At 39.1% G+C, this 19,238-nt stretch overlaps 1 protein-coding gene across 2 annotated transcripts in view; it reads left to right on the forward strand.

The window, feature by feature from the left end:
- The window catches only part of TRABD2A (TraB domain containing 2A), a 69,000-nt gene that overhangs the window by 11,414 nt on the left and 38,348 nt on the right, over window positions 1–19,238 (forward strand). For both annotated transcript variants that reach the window (XM_063294881.1, XM_063294882.1), the window contains exon 2: window positions 3,983–4,543. In XM_063294881.1, coding sequence (XP_063150951.1) covers window positions 3,983–4,543 — 561 coding nt within the window. The remainder of the gene's footprint in view (window positions 1–3,982; window positions 4,544–19,238) is intronic.

Raw genomic sequence — 19,238 nt, forward strand, 5'->3', positions numbered from 1 at the left:
AGAGAATAAGCAGTTGAAGCAGTTTGCTCTTGTTGCTTCCAGGACTGTTTTTTTCCCCAACCTCTCCAGTTAGTGTACAGCTCTGGGTTTTCTTGTAAGACTTCCAAGAAACCAGCAATGTTATCCTTTTATAGTTAGCTTGTTTTTAAGTTCTTGCTCTATACTGAGGTAGCAAATTTTATATGTTTTAATTCATTGCTGTGCTATTTATTAACAGTATTTTATTTTTGTTTTGCTTTTTTTTTTAAGAACACTTATAGCACCTTCTAAAACGTTCTATAGCTTTTATCTTTGATTATTGGACAAACTAATAATAAACTGCCTTGGAGTCAGTCTTGACTCTTGGTGACTGCCTGGACTAGTCCCTGTAGTTTTCTTGGCCAGATTTTTGGACGTGGTTTGCTATTGCCTCCTTCCAAGGGCTGGGAGTGAGAGACTGGCTCAGAATCAACCAGCTGGCTCTGTGCCTAAAGCGGGACTAGAATTCACGGTTGCCTGGTTTCTAGCCTGGAGCCTTAGCCGCAACACCAAACTGGCTTTCCTTGAACAAAATAGAAGTATAATAAATACAATAAATTCATAGCAGAAGTAATCCAAGGTAACATAGTTGTTTTCCACATTGGGCCACACTTAACAACAGTGATGTGGAAAATGACAGAGGTGCAATCTTTCTGCTGTGACTGGAGTTGACCTGGGTAAATGGAATCTAAGTGTTTTAATAAGACAGACAATGCTGATGAGCGTTCCTTTTTATTGTTGCCATAGCAGACTGTATTAAATAATTGTCAAATAGCTTTTGAAGATGAAAACAATGTCAGATTTTGGTTCCTTTAGCCAGCTCTGTAAAGTCTACTTCCAGAAATGGTATTTTCAAATTCAGACCATCTGGGAGAACACATTGTTGCTGCCTCGGAAATACTTCTGCTAAACTGCAATACAACATTAAGGAAAGTAATAGAAAAATGTTACTGGTGTGAATGGCATGCTATTTCCTGTTTTGGATATATAAATAGAACCTTTTTCTTCCTGGATAAATATGGCAGTGGCCATAGCTTGAACGAACTTAGTATCTATTTTAAATGTTTTAAAAATAAAAGTTGTTTGATAGCTGGCCACAAAATCCTTTGCTCATGGGAACAAACAACTTTTCGGCCAACAGCATGATAGTCCACTTAGCACCTCAGTGTCTTAAGGAGAAGCTGTCTGTAGAACTCTCCATTCATTCCAGTAGAGCTTGTCTAGAAAATCTTAGTTATATCCAGGATCATTCTCCTGGTTGAATGTCTGAGTATGTGATCATCATGAGCTTTTTGCACAATAGACTTTTGGGAGTGCATCTGAATGTATCAAGTGTCATTACCGAGAGGTTGGGAGGCAGACTCCCCTTCTTTGAATGTGTTTAGCTGGAGGCTAGAAGCACTATTTGCCATGCTTGGATTTATTTATTTCTTATTTGTTAGATTTTATTTGATATCTCCCGACTCCAAATGACTCTGAATTTGGATTTCTGCACTGAGTGGGAGGTTGGACTCAGTGGTCTATATGCTCCTTCCAGTTCTATAGTTCTGTGATCTTAAGTTTAAGACAGTCCCCCACCAAAAAGATTTGACTGGGGGAAAAAGTCTGAATAAAGACAGAAATCCTCTCTAATGCCCATCTTCCCCACCTTGCCAAACCTAGTGTTGATTGCAGATGAAACCAATCCTGAAATCTCCCCCAAAATGTGTGTATCCATGAAACTTTGCATATATTTTTGCATATATGTATGTGTGTATATACTGTATGCCTGCCAGGTACTCTACAAAAAGGCAAGGTCGTGATAATAATTAAAAAGTATTAATTGAATTAAAAACAATTAACATTCATTGACTGTAAAAGGATCTCATTTATAAAATTAACTAATTCACATCTACAGTACATATATTAATCATACTTTCACTGACACAAAAACCACTATCCCACATAGAAATGTACAATAAGAATAAATGTGAGCCAAAAAGTTGAGATAGGCTGCAGCTTCTTGCACATGTGCTCTGTGTGGCCAGTGGGCTTCATGCTTGTAATGTATGAGTATTACTCAACTGCAAGCACATAGCAATAAGCTTTACATTCCTTGTAAGTGGCTTCAGATTATTGGTACTTTTCATTTAACTGGACTGTGTTTTAGGAATAATCATATTGGTCTGGGGAAGCTTTATGTAGCTCCATAAAAGAGACTAGGCGAGCTGTCCCATTACCATCAGATCTGTCTGGGGGAAGTGAGAGGGCCTTGTGGATGCCTGTGGTCAGTCTCTAGAGCAGTGTTTCTCAAGCTCAGCAACTTTAAGATATGCGGACTTCAACTCCCAGAATTCCCCAGCCAGACTAGCTCCACTTCTGTTGAACTTCCATTAGCAAGGGAAAGTATTTTCATTCAGATGGACTTGAAGCTTTTAAGCCCTGGAGAAAACCAGGAAAGGGAGCTTGTGCTGTCAGTTTGGGAACAGGGGCATCCCTTGCCATAGCCACCTTCTCTGAGGCTGCTCATAATTCACAAGGCCTGAGAGAAGGGAGGAGGGAGGAATTTTAGACCTAGGACCTGATGTAGAAAGTGATGGCTGAGTTCTCACTGCCTGCCGTTCCTTTAAAGTGTCAGCTCTGTAAAGTCTACTTCCAGTAAGTTCTACTTAGGTTTCACTGGATTCCAGTTCTCCAGCCTCTCTTTTGCCACAGGTTTCAGAGAAATTTACTATGTGAGAAGAGCACTTTTTCAGGGCATAAACTGCCTTTTTCTTGTGCAACCACAATGTCTGGTTTTAAAGTTGGAAGATTGAGTCCTGGCAGCAAGCAGGAATGCCCTGCGTAGGGCTGTCTGACAAAATGCAGGGCTTTGTCTCATCTTGGGACCTTTATTACATTAGATTTGAAAACAAGGGGTGGAGAGTGGGTGGGTGTTCATCAAATTTTGAGTGGGCCTGGGGCAATGCCTTTTCATTCTAAAACGCCTTTTAGAAAGACTTGGGTCTGTCTGTGTGCTCCTTGTCACATACAGACCAGGCGTATTTAAAACAAAGGCCTATTGACCTTCCTAACCCGCCCAGGCCTGTGGCAGCTTTCAGGACTCATTGTTTGCTTTAAAGTGGGTAGGTGACACTTCTCGCCTCTTCGGACTTTCAGTTATCGTCATTCATCTTATCAACAAATAAAAGAGGCTTCCTTCTTTTGCTCACATACCTCGCCCCAAATTGCTTTGCCTTTATCTATAGGCTGGGCAAGAATCAATCTCCTATGAGATTTTCAAAGTATAAAATACATTTTATGAACGTTTGAAGGCTATTTGCAGCATCCTGTTTCTTTTTGCTTATTGGGAGATGCTGTGACCTTGGTCTTTTTATAGGAGCTTTTACAGAAGGGTTTATTATTGATGTATAATGTCGAAGTTTTTCTTTTTTTTTCTTTTCCTTTTACATATATGCATACCCACTGTACTGTTTCCCTTGGGGTAAACAACATTGTGCAAAGCACAGAGTAAGGTGTAGTAAGCAAAAGAAATTGGAGGTACCAGATGAGAGAAGAAGAAAGCCTTCTAAATACATGGATTTAAACAGCATTTTTTAAAAATGCTCTATGTGACATCAGTCCATTTTCCTCTAGTTGAAATCAGTAATTGTGCTGTTCTGTTCATTTCTCAGTGTTTGTTCATTTCTCTGTTTCAGCTGATCCAACACACTTATGTAGCCTATTACCTTGAGAACCTTATCTAATATCTAACGAAGACAAGTTTTTGTTTCGTTTTGTTTTTTGGATTTTTCCCCGCCTTTCTGATTTTTTTGCAAGAGAAACTTAGCCTCATTCAAGATTGGTATCCAATCTACTTCTTTCTCAGTAACTTTAATGACAGGCCATGCAACTCATCCATCTCGCTTAATGATTAGTTTTTCCCCATGTTGTTTCCACACATATAGCCTTGTTTATTTTCACTGCTGTGTTTCCTTTCCTTCAGCAAAGTGAGCTGAACTCCTTCCTGTGGACTATAAAGAGAGACCCGCCATCTTACTTTTTTGGTACCATTCATGTCCCATATACTCGAGTCTGGGATTTTATCCCTGAGAATTCTAAGAAAGCCTTCCAGGAGAGCCATATTGTCTACTTCGAGCTGGACCTCACAGATCCCTACACAATTGCTGCTTTAACCAGTTGCCAGCTCCTACCACAGGGTGAAAACCTTCAGGATGTGCTCCCCAGGGACATCTACCGCCGTCTCAAGCGCCATTTGGAGTATGTGAAGCTCATGATGCCTTCTTGGATGACTCCAGATCAACGAGGCAAAGGGCTATATGCTGACTATCTCTTCAATGCTATTGCAGGCAACTGGGAGAGGAAAAGACCAGTTTGGGTCATGCTAATGGTGAATTCTCTAACTGAGGTGGACATCAAGTCACGTGGTGTGCCTGTCTTGGATCTGTATCTGGCTCAGGAGGCTGAACGCCTCCAAAAGCAGACCGGGGCAGTGGAAAAAGTAGAGGAACAGTGCCACCCATTGAATGGTCTCAATTTTTCTCAGGTAAGGAAGCTCAGACTGTTTTTGTTTTTTGTTTGTTAGACATATGAGATACTCAATCTGTGCTCTCATAATTCTTAGCTGGTAGCCATGTGATTCAGAGGAATCAAAGAAGCTGGAACATTAGGTCAGCTTTTTATCCTTGAATACTTTTGTCTAATATTATAAAAGAAGGAAATGTAGAACAGAAGGTCCAGTCCATAGGACAGTGCTTTTATTAAACCCCCAACAAAACAAATATCTCCTGTTTGAATAGTAATATATTTGTTCTAGGAATACAGCATTTTTTTAAAAAAAATATTTAAAAAACACTTTCCACACACACAGCAATAGTTACTTCGTGTGTTCAGGCTTGAACTGTTTCACATTACTCCTGCTGTGACTATGCAGTCTTGTACAGATCTGTCAAGTATTTGTTCTAAGCCGAATGTATGAATTGAGATCCTTGACACATGTCTGTTTAACAAACCAAAGTTGTAAGCCAGTTTTTTTTTCTTTTTTAATATATGATTTAGGCTTGTTAAGACAACCTTGCTTTACAGCATTCCATTAAAGCCAGGATGATTAATACAGTATATGGACTGCAAGCCCCTCATCATTGACCATTTTGGCTAAGACTGATGAGTGTTGGAGTTCAATGGCATCTTGGCTTTAAAAAAAAACCCCAAACACAGATTTCTCTTGGTTAGCCAGCCATGGGGAGAAATTGGAATGCTGATGAAGCATGTATGAGCATACTTGCTGTGTAATTATAGCCAGTTAGCATGACTTGACAAATGTATTGTTCTTGGATTAACAGTCAGTTGCTTTGAGGGCTGTGGAGCACTTCAGTTCAAAGGCAAAATATAGCACCTGTCTGCAATCCTTTAAAGCGGGCCTGCGTCTTCTCCCGGGATTGCACCAGTGCAATCCCAGGAAAAGAGAGATTTGGGTTAGGGAGTTGCAGACAGGTGCTATGTGTGCGCCTCTGTCTTCTCCAAAGCACCTTTTTGCTTTCAAATCCTAAGCACTGACCTATGCTGGTACTTGGTGCCTTACCACTTGGAACTTAATGGGGCTGTTTGACAAGATATCTGTAATTCCAACAGAAATAAAAGAAAGGATTCATTTCAAGATATGGAAAATGTCTTAGAATGCAACATATTGGAATGTGTATCTTCACTACTCATTCAGCCCTGTTAAACAGTATTACAGTAAACAACTAATGCTTTTGCACAAAGAACTCGGGAAATTTTAATATTGTGTATATGATAAACGATGGCTGAAATCATTGGCATTCCTTCTACGGAAGCAGCATGTTTGGAATAAGTTGAGATGTTTAACGTAAACATGTTCTTTGTTGCTTTGAAATTAAGTACACTAAAAGCGCCTTAGTAAAGGTAAAGGTTTCCCTTGACGTAAAGTCCAGTCGTGTCCGACTCTAGGGGGCGGTGCTCATCTCCGTTTCAAAGCCTTAGAGCCGGCGTTGTCCATAGGACACTTCCGGGTCATGTGGCCAGCATGACTCACGGAACGCCGTTACCTTCCCGCCGAAGCGGTACCAATTAATCTACTCACATTTGCATGTTTTCGAACTGCTTGGTGTGCAGAAGCTGGGACGAGCAACGGGAGCTCACCCCGCCGCACGGTTTCGAACCGCTGACCTTCCGATCGACAGCTCAGCGGTTTAACCCGCAGCGCCACCGCGTCCCTTACCATGATAATAAAATGGCATACAGTAGAGTCTGGAGGCAGCTGCTGATAAAATGAATATCAAAGAGCCCAGGCTTTCACACAAATACTTTTCTTTGTCCCTGATGGTTTTGGAACCTGTTATTCCTCCACAGCCTTTCAAACTGTCTTAAAAGTTAGACACCCAATGCCTGTCCTTGTTCTGCAAAGTTTTTAATGCAAGATATTGATACAACATGAGAGTCTTCGTTCACGGATATCCAGACAGTTCTAGGACATATGTGAAGGCTCTTGATATTATCAGAAGCATTTTGTAATCAACCAAAAAGAGAGGGAAAATGTATAACTTGTTTTGAGGAGAAGATACACCTTTGAAAAAAAAAGTTTTTTAAAGGTTGTATAGAAAGGAGTATGCCTGATCCCCACCCCCTTTTCTCTAAAAGAGTTACCTTGGCCTCTGTATTGCTTCCTGGATAACCTTTTGCTCTAGTTCAGTGTTTTTCAAACTTGGCACCTTTAAGATGTGTGGACCAACTCCCAGAATTCCCCAGTTGGCTGTTCCTCACTTAACATTTCAAAAGGTGGGAATGAGGCTTGGAGCTTCTTAGACTGTCTTCATATATGTGCCTTTCAAAGGAACCCTTAAGCCCCAACCCTATAGTATTTTTAAAGCATGGTGGAAACTAGCCCAGGATAAGAAAACAGTGACATGGTATTTAGGAGCTGGGGCATTCTCTAGGAAATTTTATCCAGAATATAGCATGCTCCAGTTTCCATGGGGGAATAAGGGAAGCACTCAGGCCTCTCTCCCCACAAAAGAGCATTCTCTGAAGATTTCCCATGGAAATTTGCTAATGGGGTATTACTTGATGAGCATATAATTTTGTTTTGTTGTAAAGAACTGATTTGTTAACAAAGTCTGATGAATCTCTAATATCAAATTCATCCCGTTTGGGTGGAAGGCACACTTCCATTTTCATAACAGTATTAGCATCTTAGTACTATACGTATTTCGCTGTGCTGCTTTTAAACAAAGTTATTCCCACAGATAGTGGTACTTACTTAATTGCAAATCTGATAGGACATGAAGGTGCCGAGCTCTTATGCCAGACAGGGTTGGTCTGTCTTCAGTTTCCATCACAGTTCTCTTTTTCCAGTTTTATCTGCCGAGGATCTGTTGCACTTCTGGAAGATCACAATGTGTTCCAAGATGCTTTACTACTTAATGTGCCTACCAGTCCAGTACTGTTACTCCAGCTTATCACTGCTCCAAATTAACTGACATGGCTTCAGGGAACATACTTACCATTTTCCTTTGGTTGGGCATGGCAGGAGGAAAACTGATTTGCCATTACTCTACAGTATTTATATTTTGTCTGAAGAACCAGTTTTTCCCAGGACATAATTTGGAGTGCCTGTCCTTGATCTCACCCTGTCAATGGTACCAACGTCACTTCTGTTTCAATGGGTCACAGAACGATTTGATGTTTTTTGAGCATTTAGAAAGCATGCCCGCTGCCTATATTTCAAATCCCAACTGAAGATTACATAACTAATTTTTGTAAGGCGTACTAACTTTAAAGGCAAACTATTTTCCCCCCAAAATGGGAGAGTCATCTTAGATTCACTGAAAAAACAGTACTGAAGGTAGATAGTATCACCTTTCTAATGGGTTAAGGCTTATCTTTCTAGACGATGAATCTGTGTTCTTTGAACACCAGAGGGCACCTCTAAAACAGAGTGTACAAGCTCTTGAAAGCAGCCACCCAGTCTCCACATCTTACTGTTGTTGTTCATAGGAACTGTAGTTCAGTTTGTTGCCACCTTTTAACTTGGAAAATTATGGGTACAGCAATCTTAATGGGACAAAGCAAATAAAAGATCCAGGGTTTATTGCTGTCAAGCATAATGACAGATATCTGGTCTCAGCATTCTAATTTCATGAGAATGATAGTCTCTTATTATCCAACACATCTATTTTCAGAATGGGTATGACAGATAAAATTACAGTATTTCATTAAAGTTACATAAAACAACTTGCAGACATTATTTCCCCTCTCATTTATGTCTGCACTTGCTTTCTGCTGTATGTGGGATCACATTTCTTGCCTTACAAATGAGTTTTGTTTTTTTAAAAAAAAAAATAACCAAATTCATATCAGAGCTAATTTTAGCTTCACAAGAAATTTGGGCAAACTCTAATCACAGTATGTTTTAATAGCTTTTTGTACCCCATATTCATTTTTTATTGTTAGAAGGCATGATAGAAGATGACACTGTGGAGCTTTATAGGATTAATGTTCTGAGCAAGGCATAACCTCCACTGACTGATTCTGACACAATTCTTAATTTTTTTCTTTTTATTAAAACATTTGAAAAAAAAAACCTAACAGGATAAATAACTACAAAAAGAAAAAAGAAGAAAAAGAGAAAGGTAGTGGATAAAAGAATAAAATATCAGTAAACAGGAAGTTTACAGTAGTCATGAAATGTGAAGTTAATTATTTCATTCATTCATTCATTCATTGTATAGAATTAGGTTTATTATATCATTTTAAAACAATAACTAGAAATTTCTATATGAAATTAATATCCCACTATATAATTATTTCAAAAATAAATGCACAATCATACAAGAAGATAGAAAAAGAAAAATTAATATTAGTTTTAAATTCCCTCCCATGGTACCCCAACTGAGATTTACCATTTTTATTGCAAGTACCTGTCATCTGAAGGGGAGAGAATGCTTTGACCAGAATAAACTAGATGCACTGCTTTGTACTCATGTCTAAATGCAAATTTACCTTGGAAGATGAAATGTTTTTGTCCAGTGCTTCCCAACCTTGGAAACTTTAAGATGTGTGGACTTCAACTCCCAGAATTCCCCAGCCAACATGAATTATACTTTTAGCTACAGCCAGACAAAACTGCTCTTCTCTGAGAAAACACAGCATTTTATGTTTTAATCAGTCCACTGTAGAGATGTTATATTGCCTGCCAACAGCAGGAACTGGCACTACACAGTTCAACTGCTTTCTATGCTGTTTTTTTTTAGTTTAAATTTATTTAAACCCTAAAATTCAATTTAAATTGAATAGGTTAAATCTAAGATTCCAGCCATAATGTTCATTTCCAAACCCCCATAATGCCTGGCAGGATGATCCTATAATGACTCTGTTCAAAAAATGGCTAGCTGGGGAATTCTGGGAGTTGAAGTCCACACATCTTAAAGGTGCCAAAGTTCAGAAACAGTGTTTCAGACTGAGTGGCCATTAGACTGTTGGGAAAAATGAATGGTCAGTGAAATTCTAAGAGCCAATGAACTTTTAATTCCAAAGCTGTGTCACCAATCAGTTGCGAGTGGAAGGAAAATGGAATACCGGGAAGCAGTGGCAGCTGAAAGGGAGAGACCACATGGATCAATAATTGGAAGGACCCCGAGAAGAAAGAAGAGATGCAGAGGTAGGAAGAAAAGAGCTCAAATTGCTGTCAGTTTCAGGAGACGAGTGGAAAACAGCATGAGTTGAGGGATAGGCAAAATCCCAGCACAACAAACTGGGCCAATTCTTGAATTAACCCAGAAGAACGTCTACTGAGGTAGTCATGAAAGGAACAGGCACTTTCTGGGACCCTGCGCTCTTCTGTGAAGTGTGTCTTCTCTACCAAATCTATCTTCCTCAGTTAATGTAACAAAAGAGGAGAATACAGTAGTTTAGGATGATCATTTTGCTTTGGGAAAGGAGTCTGATATATTCTTCTGTGGAGAATTAGGATGAGGGACTTGGCCTGCTTTTAACTACCCACCTCTAACACATTTTGTAACTATAATTAATACCCAACTGCACTGCCTTTATTGGTGTCTGTGTTCACTAATAAGGGTTAGATAGGGTAAACTCTAGTCTCTTTGCTTAAGAAAAATAGTGAAAGATAATGGCTGCAAATAATGGGTTTTAAACCAAAAGATAGGGAGGGAAAAGCCTATCATTTGGTTTAAAATCCACTATCTGGACAGAGTGGAAGAGAAGAGAAGGACGCTTGAAGTTTCCGTAGTTTGCACGGGAACCACTGCATGAGAAAGCTGCCAGGGTTTATTTTTCTTCCTTTTAAACTTGTGTATCTGATTTGATATCAACCAGTCATTACTTAGAGAGCCAGTCTAGTGGTTAAAGCATCAGGCTAGAAATTGGGAGACCTCTCTTAGGCATGAAGCCAGTTGGGTGACCTTGGACCAGGCACTCACCTTCAGCCCTAGGAAGCAGACAAGGGCAAGCCACTTCTGAAAAACCTTGCCAAGAAAACTGCAGGGACTTGTCCAGACAGTCGCCAAGGGCCAACTGACTGGACAGCACCCCCTCCCCAAAAGGGGGTGGATTATTACTTAAGCAATAATCCATCTCGGTATGGGAATGTAAGATTGCCTTCCCAACACATAGGGAGGACTTAAGTCGAGATGGGTTTGCAAAGGGCTATCCATAGGTGACCAATGGAAAACAGCATGAGTTGAGGGATAGGCAAAATCCCAGCACAACAAACTGGGCCAGTTCTTGAATTAACCCAGAAGAACGTCTACTGAGGTAGTCATGAAAGGAAGAGAGTGACCAATCATTTCTATGGCCTGTCTAGAAGATACTCAGATTTTATAATCTCATTAATTTGTCAAGAAGATCTGGATAAGCTGCCCTTTGGCCATGCCCTTGTGTAACAGATTAATTTTGTGGGGAACAAACATCTTTCAGATTTGGTTTCTACTTTCCTGCCTATTAATTTCTCCACAGCTCTTTAATTTTTATAAATAAATAATAGATTTGCATTGGCTGCTTCCTTACTGTTTATTTGCATTTATACTCTTATATCATTATTAAGTATAAATCTTCTTTCAAATATTGCATCATAATTTTTGTGTGCATGTGTCTTATGTGGTGGTAAAGCAAACTTTTATCTGTTTTTGTTATACTACCACTTTGCCTTATCTGTGTCCTGGCATCCTTGAAAACAAATGCAAGCCTTGAATTGTCCATTTTGGCAGCAAGTTGCATAATTATGCCTGGAAAGTATGCACCAATTTTCATTCCTGTATCTCAGTCTTCAGTAGGGATATTTTAATACAGTGGCAAATCCTGGCTTATCATGACTGTGCTGGTACACAGTTATCTTGTTTGCTCCCTTTTCCTGGAACCATGAGTGGCAGAAATAAAAAAGTTCAGTAACATCTCCAAACCCGGGAACCCAGTTTGTTTTTTTGTAATAGATAGAACTTTGCTACAGTTCTCTTGGGACAATGGCTTAAATACCTCAACTTTTAATTATACGCAGTTTTTGAACAGAGTCATTATAGGATTATCCTGCCAGCATTATGGGGGTTTGGAAATGAACTTTATGGCTAGAATCTTGGATTCAACCTATTCAGTTTAAATTGTCTTCCAGCATAGAAAGCAGTAATATCAGTTCCTGCAGTTGGCAGGCAATATAATATCTCTACAGTGGACTGATTATGTAAACATAAAATGCTGTGTTTTCTCATAGAACAGCAGTTTTGTCTGGCTGTAGCTAAAAGTACAATTCTGCTAGAGTATCATTATTTGCAAAGACAAAGTAGTTTACATTCCATAATACATGATGCATTTGCACCTTTGCAAGCATTTACCATAAATATTGTGCACAAACGATCATTTGAAATTTCTAACCTGTTCAATCAAATATTAAATATATTTGGTGGAGTATAAATAAACATGACCGTGCATAACACTTTTCTGCATTTGGGCTTTTAGTTTGGTCATGACAGGCAGATGAGTTAACTCATTTTAACAACTTGGGAAAAAAATATTTAGACATTCATCAGTAGCAGGTGATTTGACCTAAGATTAGCATTGAAAAACACTTTTCTAAAAAAAAAAAGCAACATTTCTTCAGTCTTTGCATTAGAGTTTGAAATTATGTTGTCAGTATCAAGGACAAATGTGAGCAGCCGAGTATTTGAAAGGAGGCCTTTTTTTTCTATATTTGGCAATGAATTTTCAAGGCAGGAAAAAAAAAAGAATGTGCAAGATGATCCGCACCTACTTAACTGTAATTGGCTGGATTGGATTTGAGTGTGAAAAATGTTTAGGCTAAGGATTTGTTGTAATCTCAGTTCTGGCATATACTGGCATTGAGGAAGATTTATATATCTGGCCTGGTAAATTTCTTAAGAGTTTTGTTGCCTTGCTATAACAGGATTAACTGATTGCTACATGTGGCCAGATTATCTCTTAATAAAAGGTGAACTGATTCAGTCTTTAGCGGATCTTTAGCTGGAGTTCAGCAGAACGTGTCCTTCAAAATGTTCTTTTGTGTACTTGTGTTCTGTTTGCTTTTAGAACAGACAGTTCTTTGTGGGCTGTGTTCATATGCTCACATAAAAAATAAGACTTAAAATATTGATTCTTCAAATATGTACTGAATCTGAATCAGTAGTCTGTTTAACCCAGCCTTGGACATCCTAATGAGACCTGACCTGTTTCAGTCCTTCTCTTTGCCAGGAGAACCCAGGGAAACATAAATCTTGATTCCAAATAATACTTAAAACCCTATTTCCATTGTGTGGGCAACTAATCCTTCACGGAAGATTATCCTATCAGGTCTAGAATGCTTTGTGAAAAAAATAGGGCAGACTGTTCAAAACCTGGGAGAACTTTGTGCTGTGGATATGCCTGACTTTTTCAAGTAGTCCCAATGCACTAGGAAGATGCCACATTGAAGAAGCCTGTCCTAATGGAATTTTGCAAGAACTTACCACATAGTATTTGAGGTTTTTCTTACTGGGAAATGGCAGGGATTAAATCTGAGATTTTCTATATGCCAAAACCTAACTGTGTGTGTAGCATTTAAAATCTTTTTCTATATCCAGAAAACCAGGGTTAGGTAATGTCTCACTATTTCAGAAAAACTCTGAAATAAAATCTTTTATCTCTGCTTCCTTAGGAATTCTTAGAGTTGACTTTGCCTCTGCCCAAAAGCATTGCTTGTCCTTTTGGTGTCATCAGTAAGTTACAGAGCTTCATATCAGACCAGTTAAAACTTACATTACAGCTAGTCCTCGCTTAGCAACAGCTCGGACAGTGACTGTTCGCAGTTACGACAGTGATGGAAAGGTAACTTTGCAACCAGTGCCCACATTTATGACCTTTGCAGGTCTGTAAAGGAAAAGAAAGCTGAAGATAATAAGCACAGTTGCAGTTTCACTTAGTGACCGCTTTGCTTAATGACAAAGTTGCTTGTTCCAACTGTGGTTGCTAAAGGAGGACTATCTGTAATGGATTCAGTAAGGGCTGCTTTGTGATTGCAAATATTGTCAAAAAATTAAAACCCACAGTTTTTAATTCTTGACAGTATTAGTTTGATGTCTTTTTCTACTTCTGACATATAAAGATATTTATCAGCAGCCACAGTGGCAGAGAAAAAAAAAATTAACTAGAACTTTTGTGGTCTTATTTAATGGGATCTTTTTCAGCTCTGTACACTTCTGAAACACTCAAAATAATAATTGTAAAAATATAGCCTCTTTTTGTTTTATTGGCAGTATTTCTCCCATGTGTCAAAGCTGTTGTGTTCGATATACTGAAACATATGTTTAGAAGTTATTCTAAATTCTCTTGTTACCACAGTAATCTTTTTTTTTCAGCTGTCAACTTGTGTGGCAAACATAGAAACTAAAATTGGCTCATTTAGTTCAAAGCGCTTGAGAGTTAGACAATGACGACATGATTACTCAAAATACAAAATTCGGGATTGCAATTAATCTTGAAGCTGTCTGATACTTTAAATACTAACTCAGACCAAACCAGTTAATACAACTGGTGTGAAATGCATTTACAAATGTACTCCTGAAGTCCTGTTTTTCAGTCTTGTATCTGGCTGAGTAGATATTGGCTGTTCAACAGCTGACCAATTCTGTCTCTGAAGGCAACTTCTAATGCTGCTGAGATTTCAGAATCATTAGGATCCTTTAAAGGGTTGTTTTGAGCATGTCAGGGAAGCTGTCAGTTTGTATTAGTAAAGACATGCCGTCTCCACAGTGGCCCATAGTTCCTGCTACTTGGAGTGTGATGTTTTCATAACTTCCAATAATTATGAGCTTCCTCAGGACTCCTTGATAAAGACTCTCTTGTCTTCCTCGGCTTGCCATTGGTCATGGCGTGTGATCACAAACAACTGCTTGTCAAATTTAAGGTTCTTCTTCTGGTTCTTCCTCCCCCCTGCTCCCTTGCCTCTGGTAAGTTCCTAGAGGTTGCTCATCATGAGATCCGGTGTTGGCTCAAAAGGACTTAGGCTCGGCATCACTCTGGAGTTGGAATGCAGAGAAATAGCTAGATCATTTTTCATCCTAAAATGCCTGGGAATGGTAGAAAAGTTCCTTTCCAGATGACATCCTCTCCAGCAGTATGTCTTGCAATAAAAAAACCCCGCACCTTTTCTCTGATTTTCCTTGCTTTTTTTAAATTGTGTAACTAAGACTTACACATGCCACTGTACAGGTGTCTTCTAGCATTTCCCCCTTCCGGCCTACGTGCTCTTGGTCTTATGCTGAGTCATCGGCCTTCTTAACAAAATCCATGACCTTGGCGCTGACTCAGCCACTTTCCTTCAGACAGGCACTTCACCCTGCCACACTTTCCTTTCCATTAGCCAACAAGTTTGCAAGCTGAAATGCCAATGCTTTTGTATTTTGCACAGTAGAACATAGGATCTTGCTAGAAACCTTCCAGAACTAATAGCGGGTTGGTGTGCATAGTACCTCACAATTTAATAAATCCTGTTAACCATTTCTTGTATGCCTGTAGCTGTTTCAAATTAAAGAAAGATGAAGAAATAACAAAGAAGGCCATCCCTCTCCACCCATGGCGATTCTCAGATTGTAGGTCCTATGTCTGCAATGGTCACATCTACTGGCCAGGATCAAGGCTTGGAGACTTAGATTCAAAACTTAGTTTCAGTCCCATCTCCAGGGCACTCTCAGAACACTCTGTAAGATGGGCTAGAATGAAACCTACACTCTGATTCTCTCTAAAGTGCATGTAGCCTTACAGGAGACAGAAGAACCTGCAGAAGACAGATGGTCTTAAATGCAGATTGTTGCTTTTATTTCTATTGTGGAAAAGCTGTAGCTCAGTGGAGAGATACTGCATGAGGGCTAGCTAGCTATCAGGTAGGAGCACTGCAGATCTAATCAGAGAAGGGTTAATCATCTTCTACATAGTTTTATTTTCCTACTTATGCTTTTAAGGTGTGCAGTGATTTCTAGGTCTTCTTGGGCCCTGAGGAACTTTGCAAATTAAACTACTGCTTTTATGGTTCTTGAGTTGTATATTGTTTTTATGTTTTCTTTCTAGCAGCTACTTTTGCTTTCTTTACTGATTTATTAAAAGAAAACAACAGCACAACATTTGACAGATGCATGCCAGCAACTTGGGTTTCCAATGCCATAGAAAAATATCATTGACCATCCTCTTTCCTGTCATAAAGCCTTCATAGACTGGTATGTCTAACACCTCAATATCAGCTTCAAGCCCACAAGGTTCTCTGCTTCCAAGATACCTTCGGATGCTTACATTACTGAGTTAGGTGTTGGAGGGCTTCCAGACAAAGCTTGAGGCCTCCAGATGGCAGTTGAAACAAGTGGCAGCTCTTTAGACACAGCTGCATGTCAAACCTGCTGATTGTGTAAACTGAGATAATTTAAATGAGGGAACAGGTCATTTCCTAGCTGCACTTCAGGTTTTATTGGATTAGCCAATAATAAATATATCCACTGGCTGCAAGGAGATTGACAAGAAATTCTCACTGGATCAGTTGGGCAGAATGAATTTGGAATGATAATTTTCAAATAAAAAGCTAGTTCAGTTGAGATTCTCTTACTGATTTTAGTCTTCATTTGGATTCAGTTATATATTCCTAGAAGGATATTGTAGTCATCATATGGAATTTTCAAGTAGTATTAGATCAAACTATAGGAATATAGTTGTACTTAATATTGGGAGAGCATATATTTAGGAGGGATTTGTGATTTGGATTGATAGTAAATATTGCAATGTTTTGCCAAGTCGTAAGGACCCTAATGGCAGGGCAGAAAAGACTTCTGCAAATGACCACATCATTTTGCCTCTTCAGAACCTTACAGCTCTTGTAGAACACCTAGAACAACAAAGAAGACTAAGTGGCCATAAATAAAAAAGACCTGGAGCAGCCTTAGAGAACAGCCACAGAATGCCTGAGAACATGACCAACTGCACTCCTGCCTTTCTTGAAGTTAGTTATTGATTTTAGGGTTGCAAAGATTGGCTAGTTTCTATAAAAGGGCAAAACTCAAAGAGTTTCTCTTTCCGAATGCCCTAGGATGGTCGTAACCTACCACTAAGTTTCATTATGTGCTAAAGCCTTAGCTCTGACTTTTTTTTTAAATACTTTCAACATTTTTGCTTACTGTTTTGTCTTCAGGTGGATATGTTTGTATAATCTGAGGAAATATGAAAAAGTGGGCTGAAAATAAAGGAAACATGGTCATTTTAATTATTTAATTGTCATGAGATGCTGACATTTTCAGCCTGTCTCTCTGCCCAGTGATGTGTCCTAAATCCTAATTTGAGAATTTACTTTGGCAAGTGTTGCTTGATTTGCTCCATATCATGGGGACATTTATCTGTGAGGTTGCTGGCATTTAAATGGGGTTCAGTTGGCGTAAAATAGTAGTATCATGACTGACAGGCACAGAACGTAATGGTTCATTTCCAAATTCGAACTGCACAGTAATTACAGATCACCCTGCTTTTCAAGAAACAGTGGAATGCCCAGGACATGAATGAAATACGATCATCTAGGACTTTCCTTAGATTCTTATTAGCAGATTACAAAAATTGGGACCAGATGGTAGTCATATAAACTCCAACCATAACTTAACATAAAGTTTATCATGGGGATCATCCAGTTTAGCTGTAGTTTCTAACAGTAACCATGCAGTTATAGTTTTTATGGACTGCTCCCTTAAAAATTTATGAGAGGGTTCTGTTCACAAGAAAGAATTGGTCTGTTGATGCCAAGTTAGCAAACCTGGCATCAGGAAGTGGTGGTAGATGTTGCCTGACTACCTGGCAACATCTACTTTCTGGAAGCCACAATTTTTTTAGTGGTTCCTGTTTTTTATTAATGATGCCATGGAATAATTCATATCTGTCCTTCAAGGTGAAACCCTCCAGGTTTTCATGAACCTGCTATTGTAGGAAGGGGCCCATGAGATAGCCTTTGCCAATGGTGCCCTACCCTCCCTGAAAAGCACTACAGTAAATATTGTGTATTTGAATAAATTTTAATCAGCTGTGCATTCAGTTTTTAACAGAATTGTTTATTGGATGTAACAGAGCTGCAAAAGCCACCACGCAACAACATTAGGCCAATTTTAAAACAGTGGGATCTTTTCTGCGATTGAAGCCTGGAAGTATTGTGGATGTTGCTAAGAGACTATAAATGCCACTGATGGGTAGCAATTGGGTGGGCTGTTTAAAATATGCCAGATTAAACTCTACAGCCTTAGTTACATCCAGAAAAACAGTGATGGGAGGCTTCCAGTATTTGTAATGCAGCCCTATTGCAAACAAGTCTTTTAGTTGCAGATGTGGATTTTGGTGGGGTTTCTGCTTTAGTTCAAATAGTTTTATCCTTTCACCTGAAAATTAGCTGCTCTAAGTACATGTATGAGCAACAGAAGCCCTTTTAAGACATCTGTTGTAGACTCTTAAAGTGAGCAGAGAAGCCATGTTTGCTACCTTGCCTCCAGTGTCCTTTTTCATGCTTGAGACTTTTAAATATTCAGTACAAAAGTTGGAAGAGATTCTACATGCATTCAGCTGAGTATGTTTAGAAGCCTTCCTATGAATGGAAAATCTGGTACTGTAACACAGACCTTGGAGAACCTTTGGTTAGTGTTCAATGAACATCCTTTCAGACATTCAAACTAAGTGAACTTATGAAGGCCAGGAATGATGGAGATGGGAAAAGAACAAGAAGGGAGTCTGATGATACAGTCCATGTGCCAGCTCCCTATATCCCACACAGTGGTTTCTCAAACAGTTGGCAGAATGTCTGCATAAATGTCTGCATGAGATAAAAAGATAGATTTCTAGATTACTGCATTAGTCAAACGTAGTTAACTGAGGACTTTCTTACAAGGGAGAAGGGGTGAAAGCGAAGGGAAAGGGAGACAGAAGAGAGGTAGCTGACAGAGCAAAAATGGAAAAGAAAAGGAGAAATCAGGGTATCTGAAAGGAAAGGGATTCTGGTGTCCCGTGAGGAAAAAACTCACCTGTCATTCTCTAAATTAGCATGGACTTTTGATGTACCTCTTAAGAGGAACATCTAACAGTATACCCTACATTAATTCTTCCTACAATGATATTGTTAAGTAAACTTTAATTGTTCACAGTCATCTGGTCCTCTGAGCAAATGCAGAATAGAATAGCACTCCTCCCCACATGTCTAAGAAACTACAGGGTCAGAAAAACGACCAATCTGGAGATGAGATGATCTCAGTTTATCATCTGGGGTAGTACTAGTGAGGTTTTAAGATTCATTTAGCTATCCTGGAGAAGATCAGATGAACCAGGTTTTGACACAGGTCATTGCAGGGATGGGCTTCAGCTCCAAGATTTGCACTCAGTGTTGGGTTTGGGATTGCACATACTGAGGCTACTTGTGTACACACATCTCCCCACTGCTCCCAAATGCTTTTAATGCTTTTACAAATGCAATGAAAGAAAGTTTGAAGCCCCTTCCTTCTAATTTCTCTGTCCCTCTTGATTCATCAGCATTGCAATATCAGCTGAGTTTTAAAAAGTTCCATTCCTACAGGAAACTTCCAATGCAGTCCCCAAATTGTCAGATTGTAAATTAAGTCGGAGAAAACTACATTAGTCCTGTTGTGCATGCATGATGGAAGTAGAAAAGGAATATTAAGGGAAAACTATAGTTCTTCCTGAATATGATATCTAAAAAGCATATG

The sequence above is a fragment of the Candoia aspera genome, chromosome 2 (genome assembly GCF_035149785.1).
Source record: "Candoia aspera isolate rCanAsp1 chromosome 2, rCanAsp1.hap2, whole genome shotgun sequence".
Taxonomy (NCBI): Eukaryota; Metazoa; Chordata; class Lepidosauria; order Squamata; family Boidae; genus Candoia; species Candoia aspera.